The sequence below is a fragment of the Python bivittatus genome, unplaced genomic scaffold (genome assembly GCF_059951505.1).
Source record: "Python bivittatus isolate LINGU-HERP-01145 unplaced genomic scaffold, Pbiv_v1 ctg000020_np1212, whole genome shotgun sequence".
Taxonomy (NCBI): domain Eukaryota; kingdom Metazoa; phylum Chordata; class Lepidosauria; order Squamata; family Pythonidae; genus Python; species Python bivittatus.
In genome coordinates this window covers 101,358,671-101,384,308 of record NW_028277030.1, presented here as the reverse complement: position 1 = coordinate 101,384,308, position 25,638 = coordinate 101,358,671, and the positions used below count along the sequence as shown (strand labels likewise).

General features: G+C 36.7%; 1 protein-coding gene across 1 annotated transcript in view; it reads left to right on the top strand.

Annotated features, from left to right (window-relative positions):
* KIF6 (kinesin family member 6) overlaps positions 1–25,638 on the top strand; it is a 166,145-nt gene that overhangs the window by 91,918 nt on the left and 48,589 nt on the right. The window contains exon 15 of the mRNA XM_088131852.1: positions 2,662–2,717. Within this exon, the coding sequence (XP_087987978.1) occupies positions 2,662–2,717 (56 nt within the window). The remainder of the gene's footprint in view (positions 1–2,661; positions 2,718–25,638) is intronic.

Below are 25,638 nucleotides of genomic sequence, written 5' to 3'. Positions count from 1 at the left end.
CCGGCAGGCGGTCACAAACGGTGATCCCGTGACCACGGGATGCTGCAGCCATGCAGGATTCACCTAACAACCACAACTAGGACTGCCACAACTGCTGTTGTAAGTTGGCACAGTCATGTGATGTCGCACTTTACAACCACAGTTTAGAACCTCATCACTTAGTCATGGAGTGGCCTGTCCTAATTACCATTGTTAAGCAAGGACTACCTTTACTTGCTGCCATGATTCCTTGGTGATTATTCCCATATTCCATTTGCTGTACGTTTCCCTTTGGATTCCCAGTTCAGTCAAAACTTCACTGTGCATCCACAGTGGTTTCCCATGGTGCCCTCCCTCCATTTTTTTCCTTCTCAGAATAGTGTGCATTTATATTTCCAGCATCTTGTTTTTGAGAAATTCCCAACTTTCCTGCATCCCATTTGCCCTCAGGATTTCTGTCCATGGGATCCCCTCTAGTTAATTATTACAACTTAATAGCAATTAAAACAACATTATGTTTGAGAGGTTATAAAAGCAGAACTAGTCACAGCAGCGGTAGCAAAACTTGGCTGATCTTGTAAAAAGAATCAGGCCTGGGTAGTTAGTACTTGAATGCTAGACCACCAGGAAATTCCAGTTCTATGGGCTAGACAGGGAAGTCAAAATGCATTGCAGAAGAAGGCAATGGCAGATTGCTTCTATATTATTGACAAGAAAACAATATAGCTCTTCCACGCAAATACAAGTCAGGTTTATCTTCAAGGAGATGTTGCCTTCTTTAAACTCATAAAGTTTGTTGTTCTTGAGAAAGCAGCTAGAAACCAAATGTAACTACTAGAAAGAGTGTGGAGTCCTTGGGGTTCTCTGAGCTTGGTTGTTTTCTTGAAGACATTTTGTTACCCAGCTAGGTAACATCTTCAGTGCTAGAAGAGAGTGGGGTTTGCTCTCTGTTTACATACAGTAGCTTGCCCTGTCAGTATTGGTGTGGTTGTTGTTTTCTCCTTTGCAGTTCCTTGATTAGGCTGCTTGATTAGGCAATCAAGTTTACTGCTTGATTGTCTGTCTGAGTTGGTAGTTCTTTGATTAGGGTATTGTTTACTGCTTGACTGTTTGTCTGGTGTTGATCCTGGTGTTAATCCCTGCTTATCTGGGTGTTGATTGCTGGCGAGGAGGTGTTCTGGTCTTTTTGTTTCCTTTTTCTTGTCTTTTTTGAATAGTGTGTAAATGTTATTTATCTCTATGTGCCTGTTGATGGCTGACTTGTCTGAATACCAAGCTTCCAGGAATTCCCTCGCGTCTTTGGATTTAGCTTGATCTCAGAGGCTGACAGTTTCCCAGTTGGAACTATGGTTAAGTCTGTCCAAGTGTTCTGGATTAAGGAGTTTTCATCGTGTCTTCTGACTGCTAGTTGGTGTTAATGGATGTGCTTTGTTAGTCTTCTGCCTATCTGTCCTACATAGTGGCTGTTACAGTCCTTACACTGTATGTTGTACATGAATTTTTTCTTGGACCACTGGATCTTTTGGTTTACTTAATATGTTTTGGAGGGCTTTAGTTGGTTTGTGTGCTACAGTGATGCCATGTGGTTGTAATAGTCTGTCGGTTGTTTCTGAGAAGTTTCTGATGTATGGCAGTGTTATCCTTTTCATAGCTTGTGTTGGTTGTGTTGTAGTGGGTTGAGTGGTCAGGCACTTAAAGGCACTTACTTCTAGAAATAGTGTCATGTAGGACATTCCTATCAGCAAAGTCAAAATTCACTCACATCCCAGTCTGAGAGATGTCACTTTGTTAGACCATGGAGAGATTACTATCTGTTGGTTTAGCACAGATGTTTATTTATTTAGTAGATTCTCAAATACATGACTCTGGGCAGCTAACAATATTAAAAATGATTTTTAAAAATACAGAAAACATAAAAATACACAGCAGCCAGGGGGGAAAATTACAGAAGCAACAATCAAACATTCAGCACAACCAAAAATGGGCTTTGTCACACATCCAGGCTCCAGGCTCAAACACAGAACAAAGTCTTCAAGACCTTACAAAAGACCAGTAGGGATGCAGCCAATCTGATCTCCCAATCCAGTAATGGGCACAACTGATGCACAACCTGAAGCTGTAGAAAGGGTCTCCTAGCCACAGCTTCCACCTGCTCTTTAAGCAGGAGCCATAAGTCCAGGAGGACCCCCAGATTGCACACTGGTTCTGTCTGGGGCAGTGCAACCCCATCCAGAACCAAAGATGGAAGGACTTCAAGACCAGAAGTCCAAAAACCAAAGCCACTCAGTCTTGCTAGGGCTGTACTGAAGCCTGTTGTGCCCTATCCAGGCCTCCACAGCTTCCAGGCACAGGGATAGAACATTTGTTTTAAAGAAATAACACTAGCTAATAGCAAAAACAATCAAAACATTTGACCTGGGGAGTAAGGACCCTGAATTATTTTAACAATATCAGAATGCACAGTGAAAAGGATACAGTTCAGTGACAGAGTTTTAAAAAATATATATTAATTCAATAAAAACGGTATAATGAGCAACTTGCCATTCTGTCAGTCTGATCTGATTCATTGCCATAGATTCAGCTTTAAGTTAATGGGCAACCTACAAGTAGAAAATAGTACAGAAATGTTTACAAGATTTGCTCTGTATTAGTAAAAATTCTAAACTCTATTGCTTTTATCAGGTTTGCTGAAGCAAAATCTTTGGGACAAAAAGTAAACGATATAAGAAATCAAATAAGTAAGTATGAATATTTTCTTTTTTAATATCCAAATTACATTAGATATTAAATTGACTAAAACATACCTGGCATTTGAATTAGTCTAATCAGATTTTTTTCCCTATGCTGGTGATTAGCAATATTTTATCACTTCTACTGATTTTCCTGCTTGTTCAGTAGTTAATTCCCTATTATTATACTTTGTTTTTGAGAGGGAAGCTACGGATTAAGCTATGTACTGGATTCACTAAGGCCATATGAACTGTATAAGAAAAGAGTACTGCCAAAAAGGATGCTATTTAATTGCAAATCCCAGTCCATTCTTTAGCCATTACATTTAACCAGAAATGCAAAAATCTTAATGATTGTGAGTTATTGCCACTTAAATAAATGGACTGACAAGTACTTGTATTGCTGCAATGATCAGAATGCTATTTTTGTTCTTTTCTACCTTATGAAAATCTTGCTGAAATTTGTCAGGTCTGGTAGGTACCTAAACTGAAATATGGGTGGCCAGAATTCATACCCAAAGTTCATATTCAGTCACCCAGAGTCATTAAGAGTCGGGCAGCACACAGGGTTGTTTGTTTGTTTGTTTGTTTATAAATCAAACTTGTATGCTGCCCATCTCACTATTTGTTATTATTAATTATTATTATTATTTTCCATGCTTGTAGCAAGTTTTGTGCTGATTGCCTACTCCACCATAGAGTATGCTGTAAAATGTTGGTGGAAGTGTCTTGAACAACTGTATTCTATTCTTCAAATTCACCACCAGAGTATTCCAAAAAATCATAAAATTAGAGAGCTGGAAGTGTCTGTTTAGTTCATTGAGTCCAATTCCCTGTTCTGTGCAGGAATCCAAACTAAAGCATCCAGATTAAGTAGCTGTCTAGCTTTTTCTCAAATATGTCCAGTGAAGGAAAACTCACCACCTAAAGTGCGTAATTGGTTCTCCTATGAAACTGTTCATTATTAGGAACTTTCCCCTAATATTCAAATAGAACCTGCCTTCTTGTCATTTAAAAATCAATCATCCCATTTCCTCACCTATTGAATGATTGAGAACAGGTCTTGCCTTCTTCTGTGTGACATTTTCTTAGGTATTTGAAGATTGTCATCATATTCCCCCCTCAGTCTTGTCTCCTCATTCCTATGTTCATCTTTTTTTAATAGGATTTAATCTCTGCTCTCTTTATCATTTTTATGCCCTGCTTTGAAGCTGTCCCAATTTATTTTTAAAATGTGTTCAGAAATGAACACAATATTCAAGGTGGGAGCTGATCAGCACAGAATACAGTGAAACTATTTATTCCTGTGATGTAAAACTGTATTTTTGTTGCAACAACCTAAAATTGCCTTTGTGTTTTTAGCAGCTTTATCACACTGCTGACTCATATTCAGTATGTAATCAGCTACAGTTCCAATATCTTTCACAAGTACTATTGCCAAGCCTGGTATACCCTATACTTTAGCTGTGAATTTGATTTCTGTTTTCTAAGTGCATAAGTTTGCATTTGTCTTTGTTAAATTTCATTCTGTTATTTTCAACCCATTTCTTTAACCCATCAGGATCACTTTGAATTTGATTTCTGTAATGTAGGTTATTAGGTATCCTATGCAATGTTGTCTTATGTGCAAATTTGATAAGCATTCCACTTCCTCATTCAGGTATTTAATAAAAATGCTAAAAAGTAGAAGATGAACCCTGTGATACTTAACTCTATCCTCTCCTGCAGTTTGAGAAGGAACCATTGACAAGCATTCTTTCAGTACAATCCTAGAAACAGCTATGTATTTTGTTATGCCACTGAGTCCATATTTAGCTAGCTTGTTAATCAGAATGTCATGGAATACATTGTAAAATGCTTTCCTGAAATCAAGATACATATCTACAGCATTCCCATAATTTACTAAGAGAGGTTATCTGATCAAAAAATGAGATTTGCTTAGACTGGGAAAACTTATTCTTAAATAATTACTATATAGTTGCTGGAGAATAACAGTTGAAGAGGGCTATTGCCTTCTTATCCTGTTGCACGTTTTCTGTATATATCTAGTTGGCCACAGTCTGACAAAATACTGGACTAGATAAGAGTTGGACTTGCTCTAACTGGGTAGTACTTAGGTTCTTATGGTTGCCTATTCCACTTCTCTTTCTCTCCCTTTCTCACACATATATACTGTCAGTTTTTCAAAGATTCAACTTGTTTCTTCAATTTCAGAATTCTGTTAATTCTAGCACCCCACAACCAATTTATAAATCCCAAGGTCAAAAGATTTTTTCTATTTCAGGATTCTTTTTCTTGACTGCGATTATACTATTTGGACAATAGAAACATTATGACTTGTTCGTCATGTGTCTATTTAGAATGCCATACATTGTATCATACATAGCTACTATCCTGCCAGAATTATACTAGAAAACCAGCAAATAGGAATTATACACATCTGTTGCTTGAAGCTAGATATTTAAGTTCCTTGTATCCTTGTTTTGGATTCCTTCAAGCATTCCTGGCTATTCCAGTATGCTCAATTAAGTCCAGATCATATCAGTATCAGTTTATATTTTCCAGCCAACACTTAATAATATGAAATTCTTTACCACAAAGGTCATCGAAGGACCTTTTGGTAAGCCACTTGATGCAATGTAGAATCCATATTACAGTCTTGATAATTTGCAATAATAATGACAGACAGTGGTTGGCTCTATTTTAAAATTCTGCCACAAATATTTTAACATTCTGATTTTCCGTTGGAGCAACCACTGTTTCACACCAGAGATATGGAAAATTCTTTAGCCACTTTCCATGATATACAGTGGTATGCTATGATAATTGAAATGGGGTGATCGTACTTGGATATTTTAGTTGTTTTCCCAACTTTGCAAAAGGACAATATTATAGAATTTACAAATGCTAAATCTGCAGCTGAGTTGCAGTCCCCAAAATTTACTATTGCAAATTTAATTTTAATCTACTATTGTATCATAAAACAAAGAATCTAACTTTGAGGTGAATATGTGTTGCTACCATGAATATGCTACTTTGTATTTGAAAATTAATATCACATTAATCATTATAATAATCTGAGAACTGAAGTTGAGGCTTGTCCAAAACCATATAATATATTCATACCAATGGTAAGACTGGAACATAGGGACTTCTGCTTTAGATCTAAATTCTGTGGTGTGTCCCATTAGAAAGTACTATCTCAAAGGGGACCTTCTGAGATTCATGGCATTAGTTTCTCAGAAATAAAAGAAAGTTATCATGTATAATTAATCTCAAATGGGAAAGTTAGGGAAGGGCTACTGAGCATTTTCAGTAACATAACATATATTATCTAAGGTCCCACAGTCTTAGCATAAGTTATACCTGTAGAGAGAGAATCACTGAATGGATAGAAAATGGAGGCAATATTAAAGATCTGATGATCAAAAGATAGTATAACTTTTTGTATGTACGTACAAGCACTCATGATGACATGAGGCTCAGTCCTCATGATGTTTGTGATGTTTTCAGTCCTTAAATACTTCATAGGCCTAGAATTTCTAACCATGCCAATGACCAGAAGTGCTTTTCACCAAGTCCACTTATAAATTTTTCAAAAAGTCTACCAAATCCTTTCTTTTAATTGGGGCAATTTTAATTTAATTGTCATAATAAATTTTATGGAGGCACTTGCTATTGTATTATGTGGAACATGCTAGAATACATTGCATCCATTTTTCATGGCTTGGGGAGCTTTATCAATATTACCTCCCTCTGCATGCGTATTCCTTAAAATAAGTTGACATTATACTCCTGGTTATACTTCCCATGTATAAAATACTTGGTTGCTGGCCAAAATGGTACTGTTCTACAGAGTTTGCCAATAAAAGTCCAATAATCAGTTGATTTTTCCATCAGAAGTTATTAAAAAAAACATTAGAATTAGAAGAGCACTGTCTGAGGTTTGGATGGCATGGTTTTCTATGGTATGATAACGTTAAGGTTAATGTAGATTTTTAGAATCATTATATTAGAAATGTCATATTGAGAATATAAACCCAGAATGTGCCTGAAAATGCCTTTATGAATCTCAACACAAGAAACATTTTATAGGACAGAAACAGTAGGTAAAGAAAAATGTGTAACTTATTGAGAGTTGTTAGAACAGGAACATGGAGAATATAAGATGAACTCAAGAGAGCAACTGGTTCAGAGGAAGTGAGTTTTCAATGCTTTTCGTATGCACAGTTAAGAGAAAGATTTAAAGTAGATAATAGGACATTTGGAATTGAGCAGCAGAAGACAGAATTTGAAGTTGAACTATGTACAAATGAACATGTAATTGCTAAAGTGTATAAACTTTTATTAAAATTTGAAATGAAAGAAAAACAAGTGAAAGACTGTATGATAAAATGGGCTAAGAATATTGGACACAATATACTGATAGAACAGTGGGAAAATAAGTGGTTAAAAGAATTGAAATTTACATTATGCTATAACTTAAAATATAATTTTTATAAAATGATATACTATTGGTATATGAGTCCAGAAAAATTGTCTAGAATGTATAAAGGTACTTAAAATTTATACTGGAAATGTGGACAACATGAAGGGTCATTTTATCATGCCTGGTGGACTTATAAAAAAGTCAGAAATTTCTGGGTTCAAATACATATAATAATAGAGAGAATTTTAAAGGTCAACATTCAACTAAAACCAGAACTTTTCTTGCTGGGATTAATGGACAATCAATTAGAAAAGAGCCATGAACGATTACTTTTATATATGATTACTGCTGTGAGACTATTATATGTATGAAAGTTGAAAGATTCTGAAATACCCACAATGGAGGAATGGTTAGTGAAGATGACAGAACTAGCATAGATGGCAAAATTAATTTGTTTGATTAGAGAAAGATCAACAACTACATTTATCAGTGACTGGAAACCTTTATGGACTTTCTGCTGAAAAAAGAGAAAAATGAACTTGTGATTTATGACTTTGAAGATTAGAAAGGGTAGCTTATGGAAGGAAGGAAATTATGATGTAACCTTAGAGAGAGGGTAAAATATAAATGCATTTATAACTGCTGTCAGAAAGATTGGAAGCCACTTCTTTATAATCTTTGCTTTTTCTTTTTTTTTTCTATTTTTTTTTTATTCACTATTCTTATTTTGTTTCTTTTCTAATATTTGTATTGTTTTTATCTTGTTAAAAATTTCTTCAACAAAAATTATATTTTATAGATATTTAAAAAAAAACAGTGAAATTCTTCATAGTGCTCAAAGTGTAGCTTAGTATTTTTGGAACTGTAGACAAAAGCCTAAAACTGGACAAATCCTGCCACATTATCCCCACTCCTCAAAAAAAAAAAAAAAAATTAAAGGGTTACCTAAGATACCTTGTTCTTGTTTAGTTAGTTATCAAGTAAGATATTTGATTAACTTAGCATGGAATGCTTAATACATATATAAGGATGCTTAATACATATATAATTTTAATAAAGATTTCTTGCGCCTTAATATGAATGTGAAATTTATTCTGCTAATTAGCCTAAACTTTCCAAAAGTGGAAAAAAAGAAATATTTTTTTAAAGCCTTAAGAGAAACAGCTCTTCTTATTCTGTGCAAAAAATCAATTAATGCTGTCATTGAAGCTGAATGGAAAAGGAAAGATAAATGGATAATGTACCAAACTTCCAGCTAAAACAGAACTCCTAGAAATAGTGTGTTGGTAAGTCTGTAAGAATGCCCACCATTTCATTCTTCTTTATATAAGAAATGTGCTTCATTTATATAGAATACCACTACTATCACATAGTACAATTGCACCATTCCATGTTGTTATATTAATAGCAAAGGTAGAGAAAACAGTGCAGACTCATTGCCAAGAAACTTGCTATTTTTCCACAGCACTACATAAAACTTAGTCAAGAGACAGCTCTATATCTTTTGTGTACTGGTATCACAATAAGTACATTTTTCACTCACCATAAATATTGGGAAACCAGTAAAGGAACAATGGGCACAGATTAGTTCTTCTTTTTATATTTCTGTCTCAGTTCCTTGATTTTTTTTTTCCCATCAGATGTCTTTTCTTGATTTTTTTATATGGGGACCCACTTCTTCATCTCCTTGTATTCCCCATTTTGGTCTGCTTTGCTCTGAGAAACTGATATACTTCAATTTGCTTTGACCAACTACTGATTTAATTCTCATTCTCTCACATATGCAGTGAAGGAGACTGATGGAAAGAAATAATAAATAATGAATCACAGGTATCTTCACCTGCTATTAATATCCTGTTTGGGGCTTGGAGGCCTTTTGTATTATTTTTTTAAAAATCCACCTGGTATGTGAAACATCAATAGAAGTATTTTTTATTAAAAACTGTGGTTAGTAATATTGTCTCTGCTGAGTAACTAAAGTAAGCTCAAATGAAAGCATGATTTGAAATGAAGCAAAATAAGAGAACTGGGATCATGAAAATAAGATGCAGCTGTCGTGGTAAGTTAAGTGGATGGATGGAAAGAAATATCAAACAAATGGCAGGGAATAAGAATTTCCAGGTTACCTCAAGGGGAGCACAGAAGTGAATATGGAAATATATTTTGAAGAAATGTCCAGTGGCTTTAATAAAGGGGATATATATGGAAATAAGGGTTACCCAAAATGTTATTTGGACTCTTAATTCTGGTCATCTAAAAATAAATAAGGAACTTGTCCATTGTAAGAAATAAAGAGGTTTTTCCCCCCTCCTTCTCAAATACAGCTATGGGATTATTGAAGATCTTTGGAATATTCACTTTAGCTAATGAGTTCACTACACTTGCCTGTGTCTGCAGCTGTAATCGCTACCAGATTTAATCTAGCAGAACTCAATGCAATTAATAGCATGAAGCTAGTTGATGATGTATTCTTGGGGAAGCAGAACTATTGTATCATCCTCCTATTACTCAGTATAATAAATTAATGTCTCAGTTGTGACACCCGCCTTCTGGAATGAGATCCCGCCCGAAATCTGTGGGGCTCCCACCCTGTTGGCATTCTGGAAGGCCTTAAAGACCTGGTTGTTCCCCCAGGCCTTGGGTTACGATGAATGGAGTCCTTTGTGGAGTGTATTTTTGCGCATGTTTTTGTGTCGAGTGATCAGATCCCAATCTTCTTTACTTACTTTGTATGATGTTTTCATTCTATCCTATATTGTGAGTCAGTTTGGAGTTAGGCAGTACCTAAATCATATCAAATAAAAATAAATATATAGACACAAAAATAAAAATTAATAGACACACAGAAATAAACCATATTTACACACCATTCAAAGAGACAATAAAAAAGCTAAGAAGGAAACAAAAACACCAGAACACATCCTTTCCATTAACAATGCTAATCAGTTAGAATTCTTTGCAGTCTTAGAAACAGCATTTAAAACCACAGGACTTGTCACAGAGACTCAAGAAAACATAAGGCAGACAATCATACACAGACCAGAAGAACACAGAAGCAGAACTAACTCAAAGCAGAGGACAGAGCAGCCCTCAAAAACCTAAAGAAGGACAAACCATCACCATCCTCCCAGCAGACAAAGGTCGAACCATGGTTATTGTGGACAGAGCACAATACATACAAAAAGCCAAATTATTACTGGAGGACAAGGAAATCTACATCCCAGTAAATACCAACCCCAATACAGAAACTGGACAACCTGATCAAGAGAACTCTCAATGATCTAACCAAGAAAGGTCCAATCAGAAAAGAAGAACAGTGGTGGATGAAAAGCACTGGACCCATCCTGCCGCACTTCTACAGATGCCCAAAAATACATAAGCCCAACATACTTCTTCATCCAATTGTATTGTTACCAGGGACCCCAATATACAACACAGCCAAAGAGCTTTAAAAAAAGTTTGGACATCTCACGGAGGGGAATGAATATAAAAATAGAAGAAGATGAAATATGGTTTCATTTGATGTCACAGCACTCTTTATGTCCATAGATCCAAAACTAGCAAAAGAATTCATGGCAGCAGTACTACACAACACACCCAACCTAGCCAAATGTACTAAGATCAAAATACTCAGAATCATAGACTTCACCAGCATCTGCCTCACTACCTACTTTCAGTTTGATGGACAAATATACTAATAAATCAGAGGAATACCCATGGGATCACCACTCTCAGGACTCATAGCAGAGACTGTAATGCAGCATCTAGAAACTATAGCACTCCCACACTTACAACCAAAAGTATGGATTCAGTATGTAGATACCATCATAATAAAAAAGGAACAACTAGAGAAGACACATGAAACAACATCTTCAAAGGAATAAAATTCACAAAGGAAGAAGAAAACAACAACACGCTACTCTTCCTGGATATCCTCATCAGCAGTGACTTTGGGCCAGCCACTCTCTCTCATCCCAACCCACATCACAGGGTGGTTGTTGTGAGGAAAAGAGGCAGGAGTATTAGGTATGTTTGCCACATTGAGTTTTTCATATATATATATATGTGTGTGTGCGTGTGCATGTGCGGGCACATGTGTGTCTGTCTGTCTATACGAAAAATAACCCACACTAACCAAGTACTCCATTACCAACATAACAACCCATCCTCCCACAAGAGGAGCTGTGTAAGAACATTATTCAGACGAGTACAAATGCACTACAGCAACCCAGAACACCAGAAAAAGGAAACAGACCACTGATATAACATTTTCCAACAAAATGGATACCCACACAATTTTATCAAAAAGTGCCTGACCACTCAACCCACTACAGCACAACCAACACAAGCTATGAAAAGAATAACATTGCCATACATCAGAAACGTCTTGGAAACAGCCAACAGTCTATTACAACCACATGGCATCACTGTAGCACACAAACCAACTAAAGCCCTCCAAAACATCTTAAGTAAACCAAAAGACCCAGTAGCCCAAGAAGAAAAAACAGGAGTCATCTACAACATACAGTGTAAGGACTGTAACAACCACTATGTAGGACAGCCAGGCAGAAGACTAGCAGAGCGCATCCATGAACATCAAGTAACAGAAGACATGATGAAAACTCCTTAATCTCACATCACATGGACAGACTCAGTTATAGTTTCAACTGGGAAACTGAGCATCCTAGACCAAGCCAAATCCATAAAGGGAACTCTTGGAAGCTTGGCATTCAGACAAATCAGCCATCAATAGACAGATAGAAATAAACCATCTTTACACACCATTCAAAAGAGACAATAAAAAAGCTAAGAAGGAAACAAAAATACATCCAAGGAGAAAACCACACCCTCACCAATACTGGCAGGGCAAGCTACTGTATATAAACAGGGAGCAAACCCCACACTCACTCGCACTGCTGATGTTACCTAATTGGGTAATGAAATGTTTGGAAGGCAACAACCAAGTTCAGAGAGCACCAAGGACTCCACAGTTCAACCCCTGAGCTACATATATCATTTTCTATTGAAAAATAAATACAGTTGCGATAACCCCAAAACAAAAGAATCCAAATGCCTTCAGAAATCCTGAAAAACAAAACTTCACATCAAGAATTTCCTTTTGACTCTGGGATTCCAGTATTTATGTGGGTTTTTATACAACTTATTTTTGTTTTTATTTATTGTGAACTGACCATAAAATTGATACAATGGGAAAACATACAGTGTTAAAAATAAAGAAATAAAAAGTGGGGAGAGAGAAAGAAGGGGAAGAAGATTGCAATAGTCCCTTGAATAGAGAACATGTTCAGGAGCCACATAATGCTAAGCATTGCAGTGGGAGAGATGGAATACCTTGAGTGTATATGTGTGTGAGAAAATAGATACACCAATGGCTATCTGGAACCCTAGCTAGAACCCTGAACAGGAGCATTTCATACTGTTATATTTTGTTGTAGGTCCTGGTTGTTAAAATTTTACTGAGCTCTTTGAGACTACTCAGTGGAAAAGCAGCTCAAATGTCGATCAGATAAATAAAGGCCAATCCTATGCAATTTAGCTAAGCCCCATTTAACTCAGTTGAACTTAATTCTGAGAGACATATATAGGATGGCACTGTTAGCAATTTGTGTTGAGAGGTATTTAATGTTTTTTTTAAAAATATCAAGTTCTGATTATGTGACAAATTCTAAGTGTCATTTTGCCTGCCGTTTAGAATTACTGATTAAAAGTAATCATATTTCAAAACCTTGAATGGTGACTGGATTTAATTATTTTATTACTAAGAAAACTGTACAGTTAATTAAAGGAATTAAAGGAACTCTGTCACTAATCTCACATAACTGGCAACTTTTCCATAGACCTGCCCCCTACCCCAGGGAAGAATAATACAAACCCTTTTCCTATAATACAAAAGTTACTGTTCTTCAAATCAGGATAGGGTATTGGCAAATGGGATCACTTCATTTTAATTTCAGTGGCTAGAGTCAACTCTTACTGTGGACTTTCTGTCTTAGAGGTGGTCCAAGTATTGCCATCAAACAAAAAAACTAAGAATTTGATCTTACCCAGGGCTTTAGGATGAACTGCCAAGCAAAAGAACACATGAAATTACAAAGATGTCACTGCACTTATGTACTTTTAGTTTTGTCAGCTGTAGGAATCTAAAAACATGAGAAAACCTAGATTTTGAAGCCTAATTTGCTTAACAATTACTCCCATCTACTTGGTGAATGAGCTAAGGGAATCCAGACCTTAGCTTGTGATTGTAATTATTTTAATGATAATGAGTCTTGATTTTAATTGTATTGTTTTCATGCTTAGATTTTTAAAATTTGTACTTTTATTCACTATAAACAATTGTGTATTGTACAGATGGAAAGGTGGGATATAAACAGATGCTTTTGTGTAATAAAGCAATAATAATAACTTCTCTCCTGCTAAGGTATCGATCTTGATGCTATTTCAATAAATTTATTATTGCACTAATCTAATAAGGGAACTTGTCTTTTGAAAAAGTAAATTAGGCAGTATTTTCTCTCTAATGCATTTTGTGGAGGAGCTTCAGTTCTTTTTCTTTTTGTACCTATGTAACCTATTTAAATGCATATCATTTCATTTATATCAACAAAATATATTTTAACAATCCATAGTGCTGAAATCTGCATTAGATGCCAGGGACTGTTGCTCATTATTAGCAGTGCACATAAATTGGCCAAAACCAGAAAAATTGCATAAGTAATTAAGTTACTAGATTAACACCACAGCTATATATAAGAAAAGATACCCATTATAAATCAGAATGTGCAAGGTAATAGAAATGCTAATATACTCTAGCAAATTTATTAGATGTATAAGGTGAAATCCAACATTATATGAATGGTCTTCTGCTATTGGAACTGTATTTTCCACTCTTCCATTCCTACTTATACTTTTCTATGCCCTATTTGATTTAGTCTGGAAAGCTCCCTAGCACCCCAGAGCATAATTTGAGGCTATATAGGTGGGTTCCTCACCAAAACTCTGTGGTGCAACTGGTATAGTGGTTAAGATCCTGGCCTAGAAGCCAGGAGACTGTGAGTTCTAGGCCTCCCTTAGGCATGAAAGCTAGCTGAGTGACATTGGGCCAGTCATTCTCTCTCAGCCCAACCCACCTCACAGGGTTGTTGTTGTGGGGAAAGAGGAGGCAGGTGTATTAGGTATGTTCGCCACATTGAGTTTTTCTCTCTCATACACACACACACACATATACACAAACATACATATGTGTATATAGGATAAAAATATAACAACAACAGAAATTGATTCATAATTCAGAATGAGGGAATTGAAATATATCACATAGACTATAACTGGGCTAGATAAAAGAAGATATATAGAAGAGAGGAAACTTTTAGAAATTGTGATGCATGTTTCACCCAATTCACTTAAGATACTATATTGTTCTTAAAATTAATTGGCAGGGAGATATGGAGAAAAATATATTCAGTTAACTTTCTTTTACATACCATAACTCAGCAAAACCAGTTTTAATAGAAGAGAATATCTGTAGGTCAGGGTTGAATTGGGGAGTTCTTGATGCTCTCTGAGCTTGGTTGTTTGCTTGTAGACATTTCATTATCCAACTAGGTAACATCATCAGTAAAAGTGAGTTTGGAGTTTGCTGCCTATTTATATATAACAGCTTGCCCTGCTAATTTTAGTAGGGATGTGGTTTCCTCCTTGGTGGTTCCTGATTATTGCTTTTTCTGCCTGATTGTTTGTCTGGTGTTGATGCCTGCTTATCTGAGTGTTGGCTGCTGAAGGGGATATGTTCTAGTCTTTTTCCTTCCTTCCCAGGTTTTTTTATTGTTTCTTTTGAATGGTATGTAAATGTGGTTTATCTCTATGTGTCTATTGATGGCTGCTTTCTCTGAATGCCAAGCTTTCAGGAATTCCCTAGCTTTTTTAGATTTGCTTTAATCTAAAATGCTAATAGTTTCCCAATTGAAACTGTGGTTGAGTCTGTCCATGTGTTGTGAGATTAAGGAGTTTTTGTCATGTCTTGTGACTCTAGTTGGTGTTCATGGATGCACTCTGTTAGTCTTCTGCCTGTCTGTCCTACATAATAGCAATTACAGTCCTTGCATTGTATGTTGTAAATAGGCAGCAAACCCCACCCTTGCTCACACTGATGATGTTACCTAGTTGGGTAATGAAATGTCTTCAAGCAAACAACCAAATTCAGAGAACACCAAGAACTCCACAAACCCAGTTTTGCCACATGCACTCAGTAGGGAGCATATGTAATCCTAAATATCTGATTAGATAATTAGATATGTACATCACAAGTATTTTTCTCCCATACAGTACATTATAAGAGTACATTTAAATCTGTTCTGTTAAGAAAAGCTTTATAATTCTGTGGTAGATTGAAATGGTCAACATGAGGCTCCAGGGCTGCAGATGATGCCCTTTTTCCCTCAGAACTCTGTCTAATTCTTCCCAAAAAGAGGCAATGAAGTTTTGAGGCAGGAAATACATGACAACTGCAGTGTAGGCTCTCAAGTTCATTTTGCACAGTTTAGAAAACAGAGAAGCATCCCCCGCCTTCTAAAAATGCCTCTGGGGGGGGGAAAAATGGAAAATCCCCTCACAACTACTTTACTTTGTTGCCTGACCGCCCTGTGGCTTTCAGGTGCTCAGAAAAAATATTTTCTGAGGTTCTTGACCATCCAAAAGGTGGTTCTCTTCTACAGTATGTACTTCTTGGTTTAACACATCCTGCTATGCCACGATTCTTTTTAAAAATGGTTAAAATAGTATTTTAAAAACACATGGTTTAGTGTGTAGTTTTAACTAAGTATCCTGTTGCTCAGAGTTGTCAACTCAGTGCTTTTTTATTTTCTGACATTCTTGAAAAATGATCAAACAATAAAAATACAAACAGACAATCATATTGATTCATGCAGAGCAATTAAGACTAGCCTGCAGCATCAGCATGAATATGCAATTGACTTAAAGGACAGTGAACCTTAGCAATGTGCAGTCTTGATGTTTGGCTATTTTCTAAAAATTGTGGTAACGGGCCAATTCTGTATTTAATTCAGAAAGAAATAGATATGATAAACAACTGAAGGCAATGTCCAGATGCAGTCCATCTAACTGAAAAAGAAGTTATTTACATGTTTCTCCTTCATTTGGACCCGTGCAGAATCACAGAACTGATGGGCTGTGGTCCAGTCCACTGGTCTGAATCAAAGCAGGATTCACAGATATAAATAATTGTCCCTTTTCCACAGAACTGGCCTAGCATGTAGTATGAGGAATTTTGCTGGGCTTGGCAAATGGAATTCTTTAAAGGTTTAGTAGGTGACTTAATGTAGTGTCCCAATGCTTGAACAGAAAAAAATAGTAAAAATGCACCTAACAATTGCTCCAAGACCATGACTTGGGCTTTTCTTAGGACAGCAAAAACTGAACATCTAGATATGATTATAGATATTACTATGAGCTATTACCAGGGAAGTGTTTAGGTGTCATTAGAAAATGCAAAAGTTTGTATGCCTTTTATCATTGTTACAAAAGTTTGCATGCCTTTTATCATATTATAGAGTTAAAACATGGAGTATATAATATAAATATGAACAGGAGCATGGAGCGTCATTTGCTAGACATTTATATAGCTCAATCGTGAAAATTCATTCCTATAGACCAGGGGTTCTTAAACTTATAGCCATCACACCTCCCTTTAGTGTACAGTAATCTTAATGTACACACCTTCCCTAAAAATCCAAACACCAAAATGAACACCAATGAACAATGAAAGCAATATAATGAAACTTTATTTTTAATAAAGACATAAAAAATAAAAATCTTCACACCTCTCCTGGACTCTGTCTGCACCTCCCCAAGGGAGGTACATGTTACAATTTGGGAAACCCTGCTATAGATTAAGATTTCATTTGGTTTGCTTCATGTAACCCCAGTACCAAATGTGCAAATCCTGGTGCATCCAAGGATCATACTGACAGAAATCTGTGATAATATGGCAGAGTTTGGGCACAAAAATACCAACTTTAGTGTAAAATTGGTGTGCTGTTCTGCAAGACAAAACATGCCCATTTCCAGTCATTAAACCCCCAAATCCAGTATCCAACAAACAGATAATGATTGTGCTGCCAAACTTCTGGAGTGTAGTTGGTATAGTGGTTAAGGTGCTGGCCTAGAAACCAGAAGACTGTGAGTTCTAGGAGTACCGTAGGCATGAAAGCCGGCTGGATGGCTTTGGGCCAGTCGCTCTCTCTCAGCCCAAGCCACCTCACAGGGTTGTTGTTGTGGGGAAAAGAGGACGCAGGAGTATTAGGTATGGTCACCGCCTTGATGGATGGATAGATAAATAGATATAATAATAGTAATAATAATAATAATAATAATAATAATAATAATAATAATACCACCGCCACCACAACCACCACCAACCCAGGGAGGCACTACCTTGACATGGTTGTGGGGCTTGTGTGCTTCAAGGAGGATGCCAGAGGTCTCACCAGAGGAGCCAGATGAAGAGTGTCTCTTCCATAAACAATATGGTGAGACGTACTTTACAGAAACCCATACCGGATCAGTCATCGCCCGGGTCAACAAGGACCATGCTAGGTGTTGTAGTTCCTGGACATCTGGTGACAAGTTGGCTACAGGACTCAGGACTGTTGGCTGAGCAACCAGGGCCAGCAGCTGCAGAACTACTGGAAGAAAAGTTGTTTACCCATTGCAAATATACAAAGATTGAAAACAAAGAAATAATGATTTCCTACTACAAATCAAATCCAACAAGAAGAGGATATCTGAAAAGAATGTACCAGTTCTGGAAAGAACAACATACAGAATCAGAAATAACAGAACAGAGGCTAGCAGATCAACGCTGATTTATAACACGAAATAAAGTATTCACAGAAATAGAATTGGAAGAACTGCAAAGGTCTACCAAGGGCAAAGAAATCAAAGACTTGCCAGAAGTAGCTCAGAGAGTAGAGACTTCTCATAAAGAACAAACTGCTCTAACTAAAAAACAAGAGGAACTGAAACAAAGAATAACTGAGCATCTAGAACAGCACAAAAACAACAGAATAAGGTTGCCTACATTGAAGCTTGTTATAAAGAAAAAGCTAGCACAAGTATTAAATGATGCCAATACTGTAATATAAAATATAAGCACCAGCTCTAGCAAGAAACAAACCAACTGATGTACAGCATGGCTACAGTTATAACTGAATACCTTGGATGCAAAATCAACAAACAAGAAAAAAAGCCAAATAGCGCATAATCAAAATGGAAGATCAGGTCAGAAAATAAGATCAGATGCAAGCAAACTAGAACAAATGAAAGAAAAAAAGCTGAAGAACAAAAAGACCAAAGAATACCTGAAATAACACCTAGAAAAAAAGAAGATCAAGGAAGCACTGGAAATAATAAAGCAGCAAATAACAGCGATAGCCAAAAAGATCAGCAGATATGAAGCTTAAATTGCACACTGCAGGTAGGTTCTCCAATTTCAGTTGAATTAGAAATGTTTCTACCAACCCATCAATGGAAAGACTGCAATGAACCAGTCAACACCTGACCAAGAAGAAACAGTGCAGTTCTGGGTGCAGCTATGGGACAACCCAAAGAAATGCAACAAGAATGCAGCTTGGATTAAGGAGACAGATAAGAATACAAAAGAAGCTGAAATGAAAGAACTTGTAATAATAGCAGAAATGGTGGAGAAAAGGGCAAGAAAGATCAAGAATTGATCGGCACCAGGTGAAGATGAACTGCATGGTTTTTGGTTGAAACATCTGACTGCTCTGCACCCACTCATTGCGAAGCAGTTTAACAACATACTGCAAGGAGGTGAAATTGAAGATTGGTTAACATCTGGCAAATCCTACCTGATACTGAAAGATCCAGCAAAAGGGGCAGCACCAGGCAACTACAGGCCAATTACCTGCTTGCCAACAACTTTCAAATTGATAACTGGTGTGGTAGCTGATGCAGTCCAACAGCACCTACTGTATTTGAAAACAAGCTCTTTCCATCTGACCAGAAAGGAAACCGCCCAAACAGCAGAGGGACAAAAGATCAGCTCCTAACTGACAAGATGATTCTGGAAACCTGTAAGAGAAGGAAGACCAACTTGAATGTAGCTTGGATTGATTACAAGAAGGCATTCAACTCCCTGCCACATGACTGGATAATCAAGTGCCTAGAAATATCAGGAGTCAGTAGAAACATCAGAAGCTTTGTGCAAAGATCAATGGAGCAATGGAAGATGCAGTTGCTGGTCAGTGGCAACAGACTGGGAGAGGTTAATATCAAGAGAGGAATCTTCCAAGGAGACTCACTGTCACCACCACTGTTTGTCATTGCATTGACTCCTCTGTCAACAATACTGAACAAGTCAGGACATGGCTATCAAACATCAAAAACATCTGCCAGGTTATCCCCCTTCCTTTACATGGACAATCTGAAGCTGTATGGAAAAACATCATCTGAAATGGAATCGCTGCTCAACAATCTCCAAATATACAGCCAAGATATTGCAGTGGATATTTGAACTGGACAAATGTGCCACCTTTACCATCAACAGGGGAAAAATAATGAAAACTGAAGGAATCAGGATGCCCAATAGAAATAACATCAAGAGTCTAGATGAAGAAGATCACTACAAATACTTAGGCATCCTTCAGGCTGAAAACATCAAGCACACTGAAGTCAAGAAGGTTAGTAGTGAATACATCAGAAGAGTGAAGAAGATCTTAAAGTCCAAACTCAGTGGCGGAAATACCATCAAGGCGATTAACACCTGGGCAATTCCAGTCATTAGATACACAGCTAGAATAGTGGACCGGACTCAAGCTGAACTAAAATCCTTGGGTAGGAGGACCAGAAAAATAATGACAATGAATCATGTCCATCCACACAGCAATGTTGACAGACTCTACTTACCAAGGAGCATAGGTGGGCATGGAATGTTACAAGTACACCAGACAGTTGAAGAAGAGAAAAGGGCATTGGAAGAATATCTGAAGGGCAGTGAAGAAGATGCACTGAAGCTAGTACACTACAAAGGCTTACTGAATACCAAAGAAACCAAACTGGCCTCTAAGAAAGACCAAATGAAGAATAGAAAAGAGAATGGCAAGGCGAAGTATTACATGGCCAGTACACACACACACACACACACACACACACACAAAACTAGCAGGTAAAGCAGATAACAATGGCTGGCAATGGCAATGGCTAAGAGCAGGAAAGTTGAAGAAAGAGACAGAAGGGCTAATTCTGGCTGCACAAGACCAAGCCTTAAGAACAAATGCATATAAAGCCAGAACTGAGAAGACAGCAAGAGACAGCAAATGCTGCCTCTGCAAAGAAGCTGAAGAAACAGTGGACTACCTAGTTAACTGCTGCAAGAAAGTTGCACAGACTGACTACAAACCATGGCATGACAAAGTAGCAACAATGGTGCACTGGAATATCTGAATGGCAAGAAATGTCATTTGCCTGCAAGCAAGAACTGGGGGACCACAAAACAGACCAAGTAATAGAAAATGAAGAAGCTAAAGTGCTCTGGGACTTTAGAATTCCAACAGACAAACACCTGCCTCACAACACCCCAGACTTAACGATTGTTGATAAGAAAGACAAAAAAGTCTGGATAGTGAACATTGCAAAACCTGGAGACAGCAAAATAGAAGAGAAAGAACTAGAGAAAATCAAAAATATAAAGACCTGCAAATAGAAGTAGAATGACTACGGCAAAAGAAAGCAAAGATAGTACCAATAGTAATAGGCACCTTGGGTGCAATCCCAAAACAACTGGAGCATCACTTGAAGACCATCAGCATTGACAAAATCACCATCAGTCAATTGCAAAAGGCTGGTTTACATGGAACAGCTTATATCCTGCGACAATACCTTTAACACCATCAAACAACATGTGCCTATCTCAGGTCCTTGGGAAGGACTCCATAGATGAATAAAAATACCAAATCCAATCTAAACATTTGGTGACTGTGTGACCACCACCAATAATAATAATAACAATAACAATGCTAACTACTGTCGTCTTTCAAGGCTTTATAGTTTTAAAATAAATTAAAGCCACAAAACAAGATTAGAAATGAATTAAGTAAGTTTCTGCAAGGCAGAATATGTCTATGCCCACCTTTAAGCTGAGTTTTCTCCAAGAAGATCCTTAAAAACAGGAAAAATTGGCCCCAGATGGCCACTGCTGTTTGAAGGCTTCTTCAAACCCACTGGACAATGTCTAAAGCAAGTTGTGGCTCCCAGGGCAAATGGGGTTTCTGTCCATGTTCTAGACAGGCTGTGCTAGATTCTGATGTTGTGGATCAGGCTGTATATTCTGTGTTACCTTTCCTCAATTCCCCCACACTGTTCATTCGAGCAGCCATTGCTGCCAACTTCCTTGGTCTGTTTCATATTAGGCAGCACGGTGGAGTATGCCCCTCTCTTCACCTGGTGGTAGGACAAATGTACATTGCTGCTGTTGTGCCAAATTACTGTAGCTATATAATGGACATACCTGGGGTTATACCCAATTTTTTTGTTTCTGTGAGGAATTTGCCTTTGATAGAATGAATCCCTGATGGAAATAGGAGAGAAATAAAGATTTTAAATTAAACTGTTTGGTAAGTTGCTCTAGGTATTTTCTGTGCCTGAATGGTCTAATGCATTGTGTGGTTTCCATTTCACATCCAGCTCCTATATTCATCCTTGTCTGAAATATAATACAAAAAGTAATACATACATATTTTTTGTCAACTCTTGACGCAATTGTGTTTGTTTGATTTTGGCTTAGCACGGGGTTTTACAAACTTTATGATGCTGTGCTTGGTAAAATAACAACAACAACAAAAGAAGTTGTGTGCCCCTCATAAAACTGATTATTTAATTCAGATTAGAGATGGACAAGAAATAAATCTAACACTTACTTGTAATCATTATTTTTTAAACTATATATTAAAATAATTATAGAACTCTAGCCTTGAAATATGGGCTTTGTTTTGAAGACTGCCACTCTCGCTCACCAAATCAGGATTAAGAAGGAAGGGTTTCCTTGCCTTAAGTCAGCTTCTTTAAACTGCTCTTAAAATGCTGCAGCCTGCAAAACACTGGGAGGCTCTGTTGCTGTTGGCAGTCACTCTCCCAGCACAGCCACAATGGGTTAACTGTCAGCTCCTCTTCCCCTCTCCTCCATTATAAGTCTCTCCGCCAAGTAAGCATCCGGTCACATGACGAGAGCTTTGTATAAAAGTCTCCTGAACTCTAAGCAGGATCAGTCCTCCCTTGAAAGGCACAACACAGTGCAAAAACCCTCAGGCTTCATACAAGGCTGTGGAAGTGTCACACTGTTTTGCATTTGAGCTTCTTTTAGATCAAGCTAGTATGGCTGTTTAGAAAGGTCTTTTGAGGAGGCTATTGTCTCATTGTGTGAAATATTGGCTGATAACGTGTGAATCCAGCCATTTAGTTTCTAAGCTATAGTTAAGGCTTAATATGTTCATATCCAACCAATTATGATGTATTTAATAAATTATGACTGTGCAAAACCTACCTTAGCGTAATGTGTCAACCAAGCTAATATTCACTGTTGGTTTTTTCCTGTCTGTTCCAATACAGTGCCAAGGATGTTGTTATTAGAGTAAGGCAATGAAATGAACATATATTTTGCAGTGAACAATGAAGCATATATTTTCTCCCATAAAGTTGTACTGAATTTTAAATATCTATGTAATAAAATGTAGGGAAATATACAAACCACATATGAAAAATAGCATAGAATTAGCAACATAGGTAAAATTTACTATAAGAACTCAGAAAATTACACATTGCATTGAAATAACAGTAGGCATCAGATGAGCCTCCCCTTGAATTTTCCAACCAATTAAATAGTGTGCCTATTTAGTATGTTTTGCATTAATTAATATATTTCCAATATTTCCTGCAAAGTTAGAGCAATATCATTATATTTCCCTGTACTACTAGGGATAGACCTAAGAATGAGGAGCTACAAATCTTTTGCATAAATGTCATTCGTGTTAGTGGGGTTTACTTCAGTATAAGCATGTACTGGATTAAGCTGCCCACTAAAGAGTTTGCACTAAAAATCATATCTGAACCAAGGAACTTTAATTTACACATAAGTCGAAGTTATTCCAAGATACTGTTTGGTGTTATGTATACTTCAGAGCTACTTGATTAACAAACTTTCATCTTGAGTCTAAAAATTACTGCAGTGTGATATAGTATTGTATTGAAATAATAGTTATGAGTTCTAATCAAATTACCAAATGGTTCATGTAACAGTTATCTTTCATGGGAATTGCTACTTCTGAAAGAAGGAAATTGATTCTGGTTTGTCTTTTTTTTAACTGACAATGCCATGAACCATTTTGAAATAGAGTTGTTCAAACAAGATTCTGTAGCTGAGGAAAATGAAAGCCGTTGCTTTTTCTTCTAGTTGCTAATTAGGGACATACATTCAAAAGAAAGAGTAATAAATTTAAATTAATGACCCCATTAATCTAACAAGCAGAGTTCAAAGAAAACAGACTTAGCTCTCCCTCATGATTTTTCTTGCGTCTTCATGTTATCTTCCCTATTCAGTCATGCCTTATGTCTTCCATCAAAAGTGTACACAGCTCTTTTGTCAGTTTCATCCCCTTTCCATACCTTGGGATGATAAAAATGTCCAGAAACGGAGGCCAAAGACTACTAGATTAATCACAGTCCCAATGACAGCTCACCGCATGCTGAGTGAATTCCTCAATTCCCCCAAATGATTTTTTTGCCAGAACATGTGGAGCTACAGCATTCAACATTTTATTGGTGCTGTTATCTCCAAACGAAGAATAGCTTTCTTGGAAAAAATGATTTGGTATCTACTGTGGGAATATTTTTAGCAGCTTGTTTGGTGAGGTTTCAGAAAATATAATTAGTAATAGAGATGTCAGCCAAGTTCTAAGTTCAGTTTTAAGCAAACTTTCCTTAAAAGGCACCTTGTCTACAGTTCACATTATCGAGATCAAAAGGTGTATTTCTATAAGAACATACAATTCTTCACTGTTCCTTGGCTAAATATTTGTGTTTCTGAAAGTTATGGAAATGACAGTACTAAATGTTTGACGCTTTCCTTTTAGGTAAATAAAAGAGCCCATACATGTAACAGTGTTGGAATCATTTCTTAATTTTGTTATTAATATGCCTTCCTGTTTCTATTTTGGACTGTACTTTTCTGGGTTCATATCATTCACAGTATTTCAGACTACATTCTTATTATGTATACTACTACACATGATCAGTAATGAAGGGATTGCCATGGAAATAATGGTAATTTTTGAACACCTAATGAATTGTTTACGCTGCAGCCCAGGAAAAAAATCCACATTTGTATTCTAACATGCTATTGATGGCACAAACACATGATTTTTATTACACAGGGCCTGTTTATTTTCTCTTTGTGGCCATGTACAGATGGAAGGAATTACTGTGATTCATACAATATAAGATGATAGTCCTCAGCCTTTTCTATTCTTAAGCCATTCCCATAACACTAGTAAAAATGTTTTGTTTTAACTAAAATTGGCCTTTCATAGTGATTAAGGTAGAATTGGTAATAATGTATAATGTTGAATTGATACTGTAATAGGCACTGAACTGGGATGGACAAATGGATCTTCCAACCTAGTTTGCTATTGGTACTCTATGTACCTCTAATTTCATTTGAGATTGATATCCCTGGCATTTGAGAGTTATAAACACCTGTACTATTAAGTCTAATTTAACTGGAAGCTGCAATCCTCTACCCTTTCAATGGGTTTTATTTATTTATTGGCCTGTATATGATTGTGCTGTTAGAGGTGTCTTATATTATTCCTGCATTCTTCAAAATTGTTTGGCAATCTGACATAGAGTTCAGCTGAATTATGTACCAACAGCATGTTTTAATATGTGGGTACTCATACTGTATGTTTATAGTGATGAAAACGCTTGTAATAGAAATTATAGGCCAAGCTTCATGATGTAAACATTTGTCAATTAAGAAATACTATAATTGTATCTTTCCATATTTACATTAGAATGATATCCATTCTAAATTCATCTATGTCTGTATGCCTACTAATTTTCTACAGACTATTGTGCTGATTTCTGGTATTCTCTAGCAACTATGTAACAGAAAATGTTGCACTCAGGAGAAATATGATGGTTAGCATCTGTGGTTGGGCAAAAGAGTTGATTGCATTCTTGAGGTATATAGTTGGCCAAAGGTGTAACCTTTATAATGACCTAGTGGTTGAACATCATGCGTAAATGAACCATTAATCTACCTGATCTATACACAACTTCTTTTTGCCACCATAAGTGAAATAAATGGGACTTCACAAGAGCATAGCTCTAAAATGTGTTAAATGAATTTTTAAAAATCTTATACTTCCAGGCAGACACCAGATATTGAGA